Here is a 17,563-nt window from a genome sequence, read left to right on the forward strand (position 1 = left end):
ATGTAGACAGAGTTCTCTGGAGGCTACAGGAAATGCAATGCTGGTGTTAATATTAATTTACAAAATTACAATTAATTAACAATTAACAAAAGTATCCATAAACAACATAATAGAACGGAAATTTGAGGTCCGATCTACCTTTTGCTCTGCGTTTTTGAAAATCCTTAAACCAGTCCAACAGAACTTTTATGGGTTTATTTTGGATGACATCAGCCTCAACTAAAGACTGCTATACGGTCCAGTAGAAAAGTTTAAAAGTGTATAGCTAGGATGGACCAAATCTCAGACTGCACCCTGTAATACTAAATAAGCCACTGCATGAAGACGCAAATTGTGGCAAGCTAATTTATCATATTATCAGACTTGGATTATTTGACGCATTTGCCATACAAGTCGGAATTAAGACTTCGAATTCAACTCAATTCAAATAAAGAGGCTTTTATTGTCATGTCAACCAAATATAGGTTTTTTATATATATATATATATATATATATATATATATATATATATATGACATATTTACATATTTTATATATATATATGAGATGCAGTACACCATGAAATGAAACAAGATTTCTCCAGGTCCCTGGTACTGAGCTACGTCAGACAACGCAAACTAAGGGCAAAGGGGTTCTACTCTCGACTCGATAACTACACCAACTACTATGTAGTTCTGTGGTTGTTCTTTTTAAATGAGTCATTGACTTGTGATAATTCACAGATGACTGCATTTGATTAATCAGTAGCCTGCACAGCTAGTTCCACCTCTACATCCCTGTTTGGTACACTTAATATCCTGACACTGACAGGAAGGGGAACTAAAGTCTCACAGTTTCAGTTTGGGCCAGTTAGCATGGAATGGAAATTATGACAAAATTGTATGTTAATAGGTTTGTTACCATAACACACTGTATACACTGTAACCAGGTGGAAAAGGTCTGTTAGAGCTTAAGGTCTGTATTTCCTTTTCATGGATTTGCTCACTTTAATGCAGTTCTATTAATTAACAAATAGACAAACACCTTTTGGACGAACTCATCACATCATACATGGAGCTTGTCTTTGATTGCACATCTGTCTGCCAGTGTTGACTGTTAAAGCATGACGTGCTGTTTGCTATAGGAAGGTAATCAATGACTGTGTGTGCGTGCATGCACTTACTGTGTGTCTGCATAGTGCAAAGATGAAATGTTAAAACAAAAGATACTATGCACTTTTCTCTGTGTATACAGGAATGCCTAGGCATCATCCCGGTCCAGATATTCCTAACTTTTACTCACTTTCCCCTGGAGGAGTTGGACAGATCACCCCACCATTGGGCTGGTGAGTATGCACACACAAACACACAGAGCTCATCAGGCAGCCTAAATCAGCAAATGGCATCAATATGGTGCATGTGTGTGTGTCTACTGCTGTTCCCATCTTGAGCTTTCTCCTGACTCAATCCTGGCCGTGCGCCTCCTTGGCTCGACCCAAGCCGCATGCAGCTGCTCCGCAGCTCGCCCTGGCTCCCATGAGCTGAGCGTGAGAATCGTACGAGACGGCAGGAGAAAAGAACTCGCCTGAGCGAGGGCTGAGGACTCTGTCTGCAAACACACTGAAACCGGATCAGACCACAGGCAGGCACTGAGGTCAACCGTCCCCACTGCAGGCCAAATGGGAAAGTAACGAGACGATATGGAAGATTAGAGACCAGTCAAATGGGCAGTCTGTGAAATGAACTTTATTCATGCTTAAATTTTAATTGGTCTTTATGATCAAGAGATCAATTCATTAATGACACACTGGATAAACAGCACAAAAAAAAACAAAGGATTTGAAGAAGAAAGATTTATTGATTTAATGGTTATTTGCTCAATATTGGACTCAATAGGAAGTAATGATACTTGTGGTACCTGCTGATTGGGTGCACATGCTGTATAATATGAGGCACAAAATGTATAATTAGTGTCTCAAAAGATTTTAAAGAGCATTTTAGAAAGCTGTTTTTTTTTTTTTTTTTTTTTGTTTTTTTTTTTGGTTCTTTGAAAATGAGCAATGGCACACTATAAGTGACTTGCATGGACCTTAAGTTTTACCACCGTACACCATTTATAATCATAAAAACACTTTGTGCTGGTTAAATTAGGGGGCCACCTGTAACAGTCAAAAAGAACTTGTGAAGAAAACCAGATTTAGATTCCTTAAGAATTCACCAGTCTGTTCCAAAGACACATCTAATCCTGGGACTTAGTTCAGTTCACAGAGCGGAAAATTACTTCTACCTGATGGTTAAATTTGACATAACGGTAGCAGTAAATTGCAACAAAGGATAATGATGATGAGATTTATGTTAGGCACTTACTATCATTGATTCACCGCACTACTCCTCTCTGCTGTGCCAATTTTTCCCCTCTTTCTATCACACACATTCACTTTTCTTTGTGGTTCGGTTCTGTTTCCAGGTTCCCACATCACATGGTTCCAGGACCTCCCGGACCTCATGCCACGGGAATCCCCCACCCTGCCATTGTCAACCCACAAGTCAAACATGAGCCTCCACATGAGACGGACCTTATGCACATGTGAGTGGTAGCCCCTCTTCCTCCTCCTCCTCATTAACATCCTCTTCCTTCTACTCAATCTGTTCCCTGAGACAAGCAAATTAAAAACATTAATACCTTCAATTAGTCGTAATAGGAAAACTTTGGTTACCAGTTTACTTGCGTTTTTTTTTTTTAATATAATCTTGGGGATGTTTTTATCATGTAACAATATTTTATCTAATGAACTAGAGTTGCAAGTGGCACCAGTGTGACCAGATTTATAAAAGAGACATTTCATTTCAGTTGGAACAATTAGTTGAAACAGCTGGATGGAAAAAAATGACAATACAAGCATTTCTACAATGTTTGAAAAAACAATAGTTAACCATGCTGTTATGTCCATAGTGCCGAATTCATGTAGTCACTCTTACTGCCATCACTAGAACTGATCCAATTTAGTGGACAATAAACTACAATAAAAAGACCGGAAGCCAAGTTGTAAGGTGCTTATAGATTGGTCTAAATGCATGAAACAAACAAAAAATGGAGGGATTTGACAGTGGCAAGTAGTAAATCAAACTTTAATCAGCTTTAATTCCTTGCTTCAAAACTAGACCATGATTTTTAGCCGGGTAATTAACCGTAATCCAATTGCATCAGTTGGGATCTTTTTCGCCTTGATTGCCAGCCAGAGAAAGAAAGGTACTCTGTAGATTTGGGGCTTTTGCCATTTTGTAGCTATATGAAAGCATAATGGAGAATACAGAGTGTTATTCATTTAAGTGTTGACCCTAAAACCACACTGCCCCATATGTTGTATCTGAAGAAAAGGTGACAATTAGTAGTGATTTTATAGCTGCTGCATAACTGAAAGGAAAAAAAAAACAACAACAAAAAACGAACCCTGGCATGTAGCCTTATCACGTCTTTGTATCTGTTTGTGTATTCCGGATGGAAAAAATAGAGCATCTATAAAAATTATTTTAAGTTAAAAAGGTGGACCAATAATTGATCCTTGCAGAGAAAAGCTTTACAGATACCTAATGGTAGCTTTACAGAAAAGCACCAAGCAATGGTAAACCTTTTTTTTTTTCCCCTCAGAGCATAGGTATGAGCAGTAAAACAATATACTATATGTATAATGATCTAAATAATGCTGAGATTATAGCATTCCTGATATTTATTTAACAGGTTCAATGTTATTTAATTAAAATGAAGGCAAAAATAAACGTAAGTCTGATCTGAGGCAGAAAACTGTTTCCCATGTAGATGTCATGATACATAAGACACCGAGACATTTCCATGATACAGAATATGTATCTTGTAACGGAGTTGAAAATAATCATGTGACTTGATATTAATTACAACAAATAAAATGGTTATAATGACCTGTTCCTGCTTGTATAAGGTGAGCTCATACATTTATTGTGGTGAGGGTTCTACATGGCATGAACTTGATACACAAATGTACACGCAGGTTTGACCCCTTTTTTAAATGTTTGTCCCAGACACAAGGCTCAACAGTTCCCATTAGCAGCACATCAAGACCTGCTTGTAGAATCACAACCTCTAATTAACCTCGATTGGCTGTGGATAAGCAGTAGTGAACAGATAAGCCTCTGTGCTCCATTTGGCCCCAGGTAGCAGATCTAGCTCTGAGATAGACATGTGCAGTTAAAAGGCATTGTAGAGGGACGTCTCTTTTGCTTTATTGGCAAGAGGAGTGAGGAGCAGGGTTTGGTTGCCATTACTGGTGAAGTAATCTCTCTTTGCATGAAAGCACCCAACTGGACGTGATTAAAGGCACTCTGCTAGTGAGTCGTGCAGCTATGCTTTGGGTGACCAAAGCAATCGCTTGCTTTTCTATTCTCACACTAGCTGCCGTCTCCGTGGCGTCGGCCCCGACGACGCCTCCACTGCCCCCAAGACACCCCCCCCCCCCTTTTTTTTGTTTCTTTATTGATTCCAAGCTTACTTTAAATGCTTTTGTGTTCTTTCTTGCAGGAAGTCTCAGCACGACCAGCGAAAGGAACAGGAGCCCAAGAAACCTCACATCAAGAAGCCTCTCAACGCCTTCATGCTTTACATGAAAGAAATGCGTGCCAACGTGGTGGCTGAGTGCACACTGAAGGAGAGTGCTGCCATTAACCAGATTCTAGGCAGAAGGGTAAGCATAGAAGTTACAATCCACCATATGTCCTTCATCACTAGCACTTTTCATTTAACAGATATTTGGATACAAAGGCTGTCACTTTTGTGAAATTTAGTGTTTTTTTTTGCATGGGGCTTGGCACAGTCAAGCCGAGCAGTGCTAAGGTTTGCCAGGACGTGTTCCTCTTTTCGGAAAGAGAAGAACCACTGAGCATGTTTAATGCTTTAACCAAAGCCTGAGCGGTTTGAGGCAGCCAGCCACAGCAAAGCACCGTTCTGTGGTTGTGTGGGGTAATTGCCCGCTGACATAGTTTGAAGTAAAGCGCCGCTAAATTGGAACCAGTGTTTTGATATGAAATCAAAGTTTTTTCCGCCCCCTTTTTCCCTCGCTGTGCAAGTTAATCTCTTCATCGTGTTTCCCCCTTGCCACCATCACCCCCCACTTTTTCTCGCCACCCCCCCTCAAAATACAAATCATTTGGCAAAGGATTTTGTAGCAAAACACTAGCATGCGTCCCTTTGCTGGAAACTTGAAAGCACACAAGTAATGGACTGACTCTGATTTTCTTTCTCTAATCTTCCCTTTGCACCCAACAGTGGCATGCTTTATCTCGGGAAGAGCAAGCAAAGTATTATGAATTAGCCCGCAAGGAACGGCAGCTCCACATGCAGTTATACCCAGGCTGGTCTGCCAGAGACAATTACGTAAGTATCCATACATGCTTGAAGTGTGGCGTGTGTTTGTGTTTTGAGCTTCCGTCAGCGCATGTGTTGCTGCTCACTAGAAGGGTCTGAGTTATATAGGTCATTAAAAAGGCAGATTTTGTTTGGTTAACCTTGTTTATTTTACAGTAATTTGGTCTGAACATCAACAATCACACCTTTTTAATATGGCAGGTTAAAAGTGTAGTGAAATCTAGCATCATTTTGGGGGGTTTTATGCTCACTCCACCAATAAGGTCTTTTTTGTTATGTGGTTAGTTTGGTTCTTTAATCTCTTTATAGGGATTTGCAGTGATAAACATTCTGTGCGTATGATCAGATAATTTATGTTTTGCCAGAATTGCTTATTTGAGGCTTTAGACCATAATAATCTTAATTCAATTGTTTCCTGTACACTTTAACAAAATACTTTCCCATTGCTCTGACTGGTGAGACATGCAATAAAAAGTCAGACGTTACAGCACATACACAATCCTAAAGTGCTGAACAACTGTGAATAGGACTGAATATTCTACTATTGAAAACACTATATAATATTTACTCTATATAAATAGTAAATAAATCCTATAGTTTTCTTTTTAGTTTTAGTTTATTCCTCTTATACCAAAAGCAATCTGCCTATGAGAATGTCTTTATGAATTTTGTTGAACACCATGTTAAACTACCTGTGTCTTTTTAGATATTTTTATAGTCTGTGAAGACATATTTCAAGTTACTCTTATCATGTACATTATAGCAGCTATAAACAGTCTTTCTCTCCTCTGTCTTTTTTATTTTGTCAATAAATTCAGCTTGTCGTCTTACTGACAAACCACAAATATATTCTTGTGGTATGAAACCAACAGTCTGTCACAAAATCTGACACTGGAGGCCCCTTTCATAGACATTAGATTATAAAAAAAATCACCATATCAAATGACTATAAGCTTCTGTTTTTTATACATGAGCAGATTTTAAAAATAAAAAATGTTTACTCATGAATTGTTAGTTACAAATGAGTATCAGAATAATAATTCTAATTTAGGATTTGCATTCCAGCTAGCACTATGTATGAGCTGCTGCAGGAAATTTATTAACATCATCTGACTGTTTAGTTTTAAGAATTCACTAGTTAATTATGCATAGGCAAATAAAAAAGCAGTCCAAAATAATAATACCGAGTTTGTTATTGTAAAATTGATGTGTATTGTTACTTTTGACTCCTTCCCTTAACTGCAATCAGACCCAAGAGATTCTACTCAAGCTGTGAAACAATTTAGGAAATGATGGACATGAACATTTTAAGTTGAACCAGTCACCAAGCCAGTATGAGCAAAGAAGGCTAAGAAACACTTCAAAGAGAGACGAACCTTTCACTCAGCTGGTTGCGTTAGCAGCGGCCATACAGCTGTATTTAACTGCGCTAAGCACTATGAGCCCATCCCTGCTCTGTCATGCATGCTCATTCACTGCTCAGAGTTTCATGGCTCTGTCAGCCACAGCTAGAATACACAGATTAGCTGCTGAATAAGTGGATTATCAGACTTTTACAGCAGGCAACCAAAGCACGCCTGATATTGGACCGCAAAATGACGGCACAGAGCAATCTATACCTATAGTCACCCTGCTAGGGGATTTAGGGTAAGCTACAAATCCTCAACCAATCCTGACTTTTGGCTCAAGAGCAGTGATCTTCATGGAATTAGAGCAGACCAGATTTTTTTATTCCTATGTGTGACTTTTGGATTGATCATTATTTCCTGATGTCTTGTAGAAGGATTAGTGTGATGTGTTTGAATTGTAACGCTTTCACAGACTGAAAGATTGAATCAGGTAAAGTAAAGAAAGACAAATGGGTTGAAGTGTACTTTCCGTGTTTGGTAAAGAGTGAGCATGAAAAATGGAGTGGTCAGGAGGGATTGAGCTGTATTTTTAAGCATTATTCTGGATATTTTCTAGGGAAAGAAGAAGAAAAGAAAGAGGGAGAAGCTCCAGGAATCAGCCTCAGGTAAAGAAAAATAAAATAAAATTCCACTCGCCTACTTTGCTATATTTTCCTATTCCACTCCTCTGCATTTGGCTCCCTTCTTTTAGCAAATGTACTGTAGAACTTCTGGTTTGTGACTGTGCTGCATGCTCTACTCTGCTCTACTATCTAACCATAAAACATGCTTTAACCCAGTGTTATAAAATTAGTGCATTTTCAGGGAACCTTCGCAATCTTTTAGGTAGCATTTAGACTAGCACAGGTTCTGAAAGGTTGTACGAACACTGCAGCAGCACACTTCCTGTCGTCACTCATGCTTTTCATTCCTCCATCCGTCTGTCACTTCCTCCACATGAATCACAGTCTTTGGGATTAGTCTGTCCATTCTTTGATAAGACTCAACTCCCTCAGGCTTTAACTCTTTTTCTTTGCCCTGTCCTTTTGACTTCTACAAAGCTATACCTATTGGCTTAGTGATTCTTATTTACTTTTTCTATGTATTTGTATAAGCAGTCAATATGTTTTATTTTTTTTTTTTTGTCTGATAAAAAGGCCTGTAAGATAGCATTGGCGTAATGGGCTAGTGGGGAAGACGTACTGAATGTGTTTTTGATACAGATAATTGACTAGTCTGTCTGTGCTTATCAAATTATTCTCTATGACCACGCATTGAAGGTACAATGTTAAATTACCATCCCCTCTTTTGGTTAAAGACTTCCATTTTCTGCAGGTACAGCCCAGAGAATGAAAACGGCGTACATCTGAGCAATGGTAAGAGGCCCTCCGTGTCCGTATATTAACCGTCTCTTAATACAGACTAATCCTAAAGCTTCGCCAGTGTGTTTGCGTACGCTCATGTTCTACCAACCACACTTAACATACACGTTATATAGGCAAAAGTATTATTATTATGACCATCACACCCATATGTGCTTGCTGAACATCCCATTCCAAAATTATAGGTAATGAAAGAGTTGCCCCAACTCCTATAACAGAATCCAATATTCTGGAGGACGATCCACCTGCTTATTGAGTGTGACACTGGGGATTTGTGGACATTTAGCCAAAAAGTAGCAATAGTAAGTTGAGGAACTGATATCATGTGAGATGGACTGACGTGTAATGCAGTTCATACCGAAGGTGTTTAATGTGGTTGAGGTCAGGGCTCTGTGCAAGCCACTCGATTTCTTCCACATTGACCTTGCCTTGTCATACTGGAACAGGTTTGGCACTTTAGTTCCAGTGAACGGGAAATTTTAATTGTGAGCTTCCAAGTGGGCAGCACCAGTTTGAGGAAAACTACATATGCAAGTGATGGTCAGGGATTCACATACTTTTGGCCATATAATGTTGATATATTGCATCAAGTTGGTGTGTCTATTCATCCTTTTTTTTTGTTATTTAATTAATTTTAACACTGACTATTACAGGTATTGCTCAGTTTAAAGGTTCAGAATTTTTTTGAAGACCTGTAATTACCATTACAAGATTCTGTTTTAATACTAATATACATCTTGCTTGTTTCTTCATCTCAGACTTTTGTTTGCACTTGTTCTGGTCCTAGCTCTGCCCTCCCAGGGCTAGCCCAGTTCTCTTCTTTCTTTAAACTACTTTTGCACTGAGGTGTTTTTTTTTTTTTCTTTTCCAGAACCTTTCCTTCTTCACTGTTGGAAAGCCTACTATTGTACTTTTGCCTGAACCAATAGCTTACACTTTGGATATTTTGATTTTGTTAGAGAAGTTAATTAGTACAAAATAATAAGTGCAATCTCGCAAACAATAAATGCAAACATTTAATTATTATTTACACAGACAAAGTTGCCACAGTCCTTCACACTCATGTTTTTTTTTATTTAAAATCTTGAGTACAGAGTGTAGAGGAAGGTGTGTGTAGTCAGTGTGTGTGTGTGTGTGTAGTCTGTGTGTGTGTAGTCTGTGTGTGTGTAGTCTGTGTGTGTGTAGTCTGTGTGTGTGTAGTCTGTGTGTGTGTAGTCTGTGTGTGTGTAGTCTGTGTGTGTGTAGTCTGTGTGTGTGTAGTCTGTGTGTGTGTAGTCTGTGTGTGTGTAGTCTGTGTGTGTGTGTGCGTGTGTAGTCTGTGTGTGTGCGCGTGTGTGTGCAGTGTGCAGTGTGTACGCGTGTGTGCGCAGTGTGTAAGAGGCTGGCTTTAAAAGAGCAGACCCAGATGTGATCTTTCCTTATCCTGCCATCCACCCACATGGCCCGCATGTGTAATGCAGCAAGCATCAGGAATGACGAGTGGTTTTGCCCGCAGTTTCTGTGTATGATGGACTTTTTTGGCTTTGTGGAATTCTAGAAACAAGGCAGTGATCGTCTTCCAATTAAACCTAACCCCTGCCAATATCAAGCAAGAGGGCCTACTTTCTGTCTTTTTCATAAAATGTGCCACTGTATCCAGTTATTGCGCTCCCTCTGTCTGCAGCGAAACGTACGCAGATGTGACAAATCTGCTCTGCGAATAAGATGAAAGCCACCAGACAAAGGTTTTATGGTCGATCGATTCGCGACCCTGTGGCTCTCTGAACCTTAATCGGAACGCTTTTCTTCTTCACGGGCTCGGTGGCCACTGGCAAGAAAGCCGTCTATCCCTGATCCAATAATTAGCAGTGCCGAGCAGACGGGGGATGGACACCCTCGCTGATTCATTGTGACAGCCTTAAACTAATATGCATAATACCAAGAATACTGCTGCTACCCTGAAAGCCCTCAATTTATGCAGATCTCAAGAGCTGAATTGATGTTAGCTTAGCTTAGGATCCCGAAAACATTTTTCCTATTTTCTTTTTGTATATTTCTGTTTTCTGCCTTCCTCTTCTCATCCAAGGAAAGTAACATGACTGTTTCTAACAGCATGTATTAAGTTACAGTTAATGTAAACTTTATCTTTTTATTTAGACAAGTTAATGACTTTTTGTATTAAAGAAACATTGCTGTTATTATATTTAGAGCTATTTTGGTCAAATGCTTCTGCTTAATCTTTTGAAGTTGGTTATAAAGCATTTTATTGTTGTTTTAGTTATTTTTCTCTCATGACCCAAAAAAATGGCAGGCCACTTAAACAGACTGTGCGTGTGTTCGTGGGCGTGTTTGCGTGGGTGTGTGTAAACTCATATTCAGCTATTTGAGACTTCGAATAATAATAGTCATTTTGCTTTGCTTGTGTTCTCAATTATCCATTATCCTTAGCCTGTCTTTGGCCATGCTGCCTTTAATGACCCCCTGATTTCCTTTGAGCCATCAGATTATTATCTGTGTTGGAAAACACATGGCCTCCAGGCTCTTACGTTTTCCCCATGTGTGTTTTAGAGGGGTGGTGGGGAAATGTTATGTAAGGAATAAAACACAACAGGACTCGGTGTTATTAATAATCGATGGTGTTAAAATAATCGATGACCAAGCCGTGTGTTTTACGGCCCGACACTAAGCTAATTATTTACATATAATGACATGTTAGAAAATGTTTTATTCCTCTTGTACCAGAGCAGTTATCTAAAAAAAAAAAAAAAAATAACTAATTTATATTACAAGGGTCCACCATAAATTAACTGGTACATAAAAGAAATAATGAATTAAAATGACACAATAATATAAAACATCTAACATAAATTAATATGACTAACATCACCACTGGCCAGTGGGTGATGATTACTTCTCTGCCAATCAGATTTGAGAATACAGCAATGCTGTGATATAAATTGTATGAGCAGTTTACTGGGGGTGTGCTTAAGGCTTAGTAGTGTGCTTAGGGGGTGTGCTTAGTATGAGCCCCTGTTACGCATCTGAATACACTACTTTTGCAGGTACCAGAATCGGTACATGAGGAGAGACACTTTTAGAGCTTTAAGAAAACTCATAGCTTCAGAGTTTGTTGTTGCTGCTGGCAGGCTGCTGGGTAAGGTTTGCCCTGAATCTGGGTGCGGCCGTGGTGGGATTTCAAAGCTGTGTGTTTCTGTGTGTTTTGGAGCATGTCTGAGGGAAGTGTGGGAAAGTTATAGAGGTAGGGGTGCGGAGTACAGGGCCAGCTCTGAGGAATGAAAAGAAGAGCTGTTTCAGAGTGATCCTCTCTCTCTCTCTCTCTCTCTGTCTCTCTCTCTCTCTCTCCACCCCAATGTGAGGACAGAAGTCAGCTGTCAGCCTTTGATGAGGGAGAGGGAGAGAGTGAGGGAGAATCGTAGAAAATGTAAATCCCTCATGCACTTAAATGACAGGCTGTTTTCTCGTTTTGCGTTTAACACCGTGAAGCTGTGAATTCACCATCTCTCTCTCTCTCTCTCATATAAATTTTTTTTCTCTCCATATCTGAGGTGATGTCACATCTTTCTTTCTTGAATACAGAATTAAGCAGTAAATTTTCCCTGTCCAAACCCTGTCCTGTCTTCCACACTGCAGAGTCTGTGTTCTGGCCAGCCTCTTTTTTTTTTTTTTTTAACCATAATTTTGAACTTCAGCATGCAATAAAGCTACCTGATTGATTGATTGAAATACTGTGAATTAGGTTTTTTTCCCCTAAGGTGTACACTCGCAGAAAAATGGTACCGTAAGCATATTTCTAAATTCAACTGTTCTTGAATTCTAGCTTTTTAAAAAGGAAACTGTTTGTTGTCAGGTTTCTATATGGAGCTTTTAACACTTCCCCGACAGAGACAAACAGACCTTTTCATACAAACTACATGCTATGTTTTTACTTTTGAAAATGTGTTAAGGGTTCTCTGTAGATTCTGAAAGAATGTACCCAAAAATACAAACTTAACAATTGTTGTCTTCAGAATTTTAAGACTGCCTGCAAAACTCAGCATTTCCAGTCAATAACACGCATATAAAACGCATCAGATTTCACAAATACAAACCGATAATGATCCTGATGTTTAGTCCCGTGTGAGTGCATGACTCAACAGCAACAGCTGCACCGTAAACAGAGGTTGAGGCCGGAGACTTTTCTTCAGACGCTGAGTCTGCTATCGGCACATCAGAGGGTTGAGACATCCCTGTGTGTTGTGATGTCTTCTCCGTTTCCTCTCACTCTCATTCTTGCTCTCGCTCTCTCACTCACACACACACACATAGACCAGCGATGGAGTTTCTCTAAATCTGGCTCCTATTGTGAATGCAGGCGGAACCTCCCCCCTCTTCCTCCCCACTATGAGCGGCTCTTTGAAGCCTGCCGCCGGTGGATGCAAGCAGTCATTGTGCCGCTCTTTGATAGTGCCGCTCTGGTCCTCAGCTCAGGCAGCGCAGGGCCACGTCGGCCCTGGGGCCCCTAGCCACCACAACCTCAGATGTGGGTAGATCCTCCATACCACCCCATCCTCCTTCTCCCACCACAAACACACCCATCCTCATTCCTGCTGACCTCCATCCTCCCCTACCAGCATATGCGTGAGGTTTGGGGAAGTAATCATCTTCCTGCCCCGCTCCAGTGCATGCAGGCTCTACATTCATTCGCATGCATCTTCATTTTCTTTTGGGCTCTTTTTCAAATTAATCCTCATTGTGAATGTGTAAGAGGGAGACCCTTGTCTCACACACACACACACAGACTCACACACACTCTTTGGTGGTTGCAATAGAGTTATAAAGGCATAATTGTGCTGGGGCTTTTCCTTTTAATGTTACGGTCTCTGCGCCAGATGAACTGCTGACAGAACAAAGTACTTTGTTCAAAAATCTAGTTTTATTCCAGGTGCCATTTTATTACTGGGCCCCAGTGTTTAGCGGCTTCCCCCGAGCACTGGCCCACTTGCAGCGGCCGTTTGATTTTATGGACTCGCTTCTTTGCAGGGCATTGCCAAACCAAACGCCTAGTCGAGCATTGCAAGGCCAGGCCACTGGCACAGCGTCAGGAGAGAAGGAGAGAGACAGGAAGAGGGAGGGAGTGAAAGAGAGGGGGGCTTTCCAGTTGGCTGGACTTAACACAACCCAGATTATGCTCACGCACACACTTCCATACACTCAGTACGTAGTACTTTATTCAAGCCGCTCTTGCCTGCCTGCCTGCCAGAGTTGGACAGTGATGTCATACACACTTTGATCTGCTTTATTTCCTCTTGTCGTTTCACTGTTTTTTTTTTTTTTGTTTTTTTTTTGTTTGTTTGGTTTTTTATGTAACTATGTAAGGAGCACTTGCAAGAAGGTTTGCGCAGGTACTCTACTCTCTGCTGTAGCCTTGTAACCTCAACAGGTCTTCCCTGTCTTAAAAAAAAAAAAAAAGTTCAGCACACTGCATGTGGGATTCTTTTGGTCAGCTTATTTTCAGAGTCTTTTTTTTTTTCGAAGAGAAACCCAAACCACCAGTGTGGGAGAGCGGAGCAGAGAGGGAGGTGTGTCGGCTCCAGCTGCAGGCTCTTTGATTTGGCCCGGGAGGTGAACGGGCCGATTGAGGGACCCAAGGCCGTGCCAGTTATCTTAACCTCCCACACTTCAAAGCCTGCCTCGCTTTGCCTTGCCTTTCCTCAACCCTAAGAAAAGGGAGAGCAGATGAGAGAGAGAAAGCGTGAGAGTGGCTGGCTCTCAAAAACAGAGGAGCATTTCAGTCCCTGCGACTTGGTACAGGCTATTCTGCAGCACTAAAGCTCGTGAATCCTAGCTCTTGTATTGAGGTGGGCCGTGCGAATCCATCTCAACCTCCCTCATTCCCTCCCTCGCTCCCTCTGCCCCTGGCAGGAAGGGCAGCTAGACCTTTTCATGTGTGGCCTGGAAGGAAAGTGCGCTCCAGGAAGGGGGCATGGGCCGCTTGGGAGCTTTGAGGTGCAGGGATGAAAAGAGGGGATGGAGGAGGTAAACAGAAGCACTAGGAAGCTTTGGTCTCTACCGCCCTCCTCTGCCCATCTCTGCCTTTCTGTCTGTCTTTTTGTCTGTCTGTCTGCCTGCAAGATATCACCTGGCTTTCGTCCACACAATGTAAAGCAGTAAAGGTGTGTGTGTGTGTGTGTGTATGACACATTTAAACAGTGGACTTGTATCTGGAGCTCTTACCTCAGCTCATGGGAGCACTGCTTCTCTATTATCTCCCTTTGATCAGAAATTCCATTTGATGTGCTCCTCCAATACGTCCGTAAAGCTTGTCAATATGCGCGATGGAGTCTGTACCATTGAATTCTTTATGACACGTGGGAGTCCGATCAGGTTAACGATCCACTTCCGGATGATTTTCAGAGTGAAGAAATTTTTTTCCCCCCTCTCATCCTTTTCAAGGCTGGAGGACATCAGGAGTACTGAATGCTCTTTCCTATCTGTACCTAAATATGTAAATATAAGTACTTGAAGCTGTATTGAAATGGCTAAAAACAAAAGTAACCTTAAAAAAAAAAATCGCAGTCCTCCTTGTCGACAAGTACAACACCATATAAGACTTCATCTATAATTAAGTGCACTGCTATGAATAAAACAATTTGAAGATGCAAAAGATTGTATAAACCTGGGGCAAAAACTGTGATGAGCTTGCATCTCATTTAATTCACAGATGTAGCAACTTCAAGGGCATGTAATGTACACTTTGTTTTATTTATTTATTATATATATTTTTTTAAATCCGGCTTTTTGCTGACCTTCCTTCAAAACATTATACCTGTCTGGCATTTGCTACATTCTCAACAAACTCATCCAGTGTGTTTCTTTGTGTTTAACAGGAGGAAAACGAACTGCTTTCTCCTCATGCAAAGCGAAGCCAGCAGCTGCGGGGGCCCTTTTGGAGATGGAAGCCTGTTAGATGACCTCTGACCCCTTCTGCAACCTCTTGACTCCCCCCTGCTGACCTCTTCGAGGGCTCCAGCTCTTGAGTTCGCTCCTCTGCTGTAGAGACACTGAACTGAAACCACAGACAATCGCTTCCTGCCTAGACCTGCTACTATTTTACACACACACATACTTAGCCCTTCATAGTTCCGAGTACACACACACATACACACACAGTTTGTTTGGGGTTCACTTTCATTTTAGCTTATTTCTCCCAAAGTCCAAGTTATTGCACTGATCATGTCTTCATCCAAACGCACAGAATTACCACACACACGTGCAGAGAGGCAAGAAATCAATCACACACCTGTCCCTAAGTTATTTTAAATTATTTGGCACCCCTGTTTTTCTGTATGTACAGTTCATCCCGTGCACAGTCTCACTTTTCACCCGATGATGTAGCATTTCAGGGCCCAGTTTTCAGGAGCGTTCTCTTCGGGCATCGGATCATTTATTCCCGGCTTGAAAACTCTCAAGACTATTTCATATTTCAACCAGTGGGTGCAACATAAAAAAACAAAAAGTATCAAAGTTTTGGCTTTTATGGGTTGAAGTTCTTGATTTTGCATTTTTAAAAAAATATTAATTTCATCTCTTGGTGTATATTTTAAATCATTTTGTTTTTTATCTTTATTTTTTTTTATATATATATATATATACTGCTGTGTGTGTGTATATATATATATATATAAATATATATATATAAAAGAGAATAAGCTTCACGATAGGAAAGCCGTTCTGTTTTTCATGCAGAAATGACCTGCTTTCATTTGAGAACTGTAACTAATGATGACCTTCCAGTGCTCAGATTTAAGTAATGCTCAGTATGTGTACTTTTTAATGAAAAATCTCCAGATATGTCTCTTGGTGGTATTTTTGCAGGCAGCGTTAGGACATGCGTGTTCGAGTGGGTACTCAGAGGCCTATATTTTATTGTTCTGAACAGACAAATGAAGCAGATATATATATTTACCCCAGCACTTGCCGGTCTCTTTTATTGCGATGTTCCTCTGTTTCCTCTCTATCTGCTAGATAATAGTGGTCTTTTTGCCATGTTGTTTATTACATGCAAGCATTTCTGTAACATTTGATTTTTATATTCTATTCTTTAGTATTATTGGATATGTTTTTCTTTTTTTTTTTTGTTAAATATTTTTTTAAATTCGTTGTCATTTCGATTCACTGTCATCTTGGTTTAGCACTTTGCTTCCAAGTGGTCACATTTGAACTGTGTTTCTACATGCCTTTTTTAAAAAAACCAAAAAAAGACAAAAAAATAAATCAGCATCTTTGACTGACCCTTTCTCTTTAGTACATTTATGATTCTTATACCCGTTAACCGCTCTGTCTACAAGAAAATACATATTTTCTCTCCTGAATATGGAGTATGAGATGCGGGCTTCTAAAGGAGTCGAGGAACTGAAAAGGTGTGTTATGAAGAGCTGATTGTAAAATTTCAGGTGGTTGAAGTTATATGACTATTAAGAAATGCATCTATTAATACGTAATGGCTTAATCTTAAGTCCTGTTTGATGAGTGAGCATTTTGACTTTCTGATGGTTCTGAAGTCAAGTTTCCTAATTTTATTGTTGCAAATGTTCAAGCAGAATGACGTTTAGTAAAAATCAGTTCATTACTGCTCACTAACAGGCAGATATTTGAGCATTTCTGTAATTTGTGTTATTTTTGTACAACTGATTTTCTTCTTGTGTGTAAATTAAAGTTGAAATACAGGTTAAACTCTGACAAAGTGTCCATAACAAACAGCATACAGTATATGCATGCTTCAGATTAATAACGTCAAAATCTATAACACTTAAACCATTTTCTACATAATATGAATATTCAAATTCCAAAAACTGGAGCATTAGTTTGCATTATTGTATAAATCCAGCTATCCTCACATGCTTTAAAACTGTTGTTCCACAAGTCATCCTTAAGACAGGATTAACGTCCTACAAAATTCACCTTCATTTTTTTCCCCCAGGGCTAAATAGCAGCACAATCTCGGTTTAATCGAGTTAATAAATTCAGTGATTTGTAGTGCAACTCCATCTTGTGTTTCTAGTCATGATTCTGTGTCTGTAGTTCAGTCACTGGGAAACGGAGGAACTTTCATAATACAAATATATGAAAACGTAAAGTTTATTTTACTGTAGTTTTTTTTTTTTTATTATTCATGCATTTATGGCCCCTTTATTATTTTTGCCCTGTTGTTATGGTGATATGGGAAACAGTAAACTCCAGCTAAATTCAGTATTCAGACCAAACACTAATAAAAAAAGAGAAAACCAGTTCACTGAAGAGAAGAGGAAAGGATGTGGGACGTGAGACGTGCAAGACGTGTGTTTATTTCTGGTGTGGTAGCAGTGTGAAGTTACAAACCATGGACTTGTAAGTTAACACAAAACAAATATGTAGAACTGTCATCTCTTTGCTCAGAAAAAA

At 39.9% G+C, this 17,563-nt stretch overlaps 1 protein-coding gene across 4 annotated transcripts in view; it reads left to right on the forward strand.

Annotated features, from left to right (window-relative positions):
• Positions 1-16,413, forward strand: part of lef1 (lymphoid enhancer-binding factor 1) — a 38,518-nt gene extending 22,105 nt beyond the window's left edge. For 2 of the 4 annotated variants that reach the window (XM_060873038.1, XM_060873040.1), the window contains exons 5-11: positions 1,234-1,324; positions 2,446-2,565; positions 4,531-4,693; positions 5,275-5,382; positions 7,339-7,387; positions 8,097-8,137; positions 15,010-16,413. In XM_060873038.1, the coding sequence (XP_060729021.1) occupies positions 1,234-1,324; positions 2,446-2,565; positions 4,531-4,693; positions 5,275-5,382; positions 7,339-7,387; positions 8,097-8,131 (566 nt within the window). In that variant the 3' untranslated portion in view covers positions 8,132-8,137; positions 15,010-16,413. Of the gene's footprint in view, positions 1-1,233; positions 1,325-2,445; positions 2,566-4,530; positions 4,694-5,274; positions 5,383-7,338; positions 7,388-8,079; positions 8,138-15,009 lie in introns of all 4 variants that reach the window. The other 2 variants (XM_060873039.1, XM_060873041.1) reach the window with 2 other exon arrangements.
• The last annotated feature ends 1,150 nt before the right edge of the window (positions 16,414-17,563 follow it).

The sequence above is a fragment of the Tachysurus vachellii genome, chromosome 6 (genome assembly GCF_030014155.1).
Source record: "Tachysurus vachellii isolate PV-2020 chromosome 6, HZAU_Pvac_v1, whole genome shotgun sequence".
NCBI classification, from domain to species: Eukaryota; Metazoa; Chordata; class Actinopteri; order Siluriformes; family Bagridae; genus Tachysurus; species Tachysurus vachellii.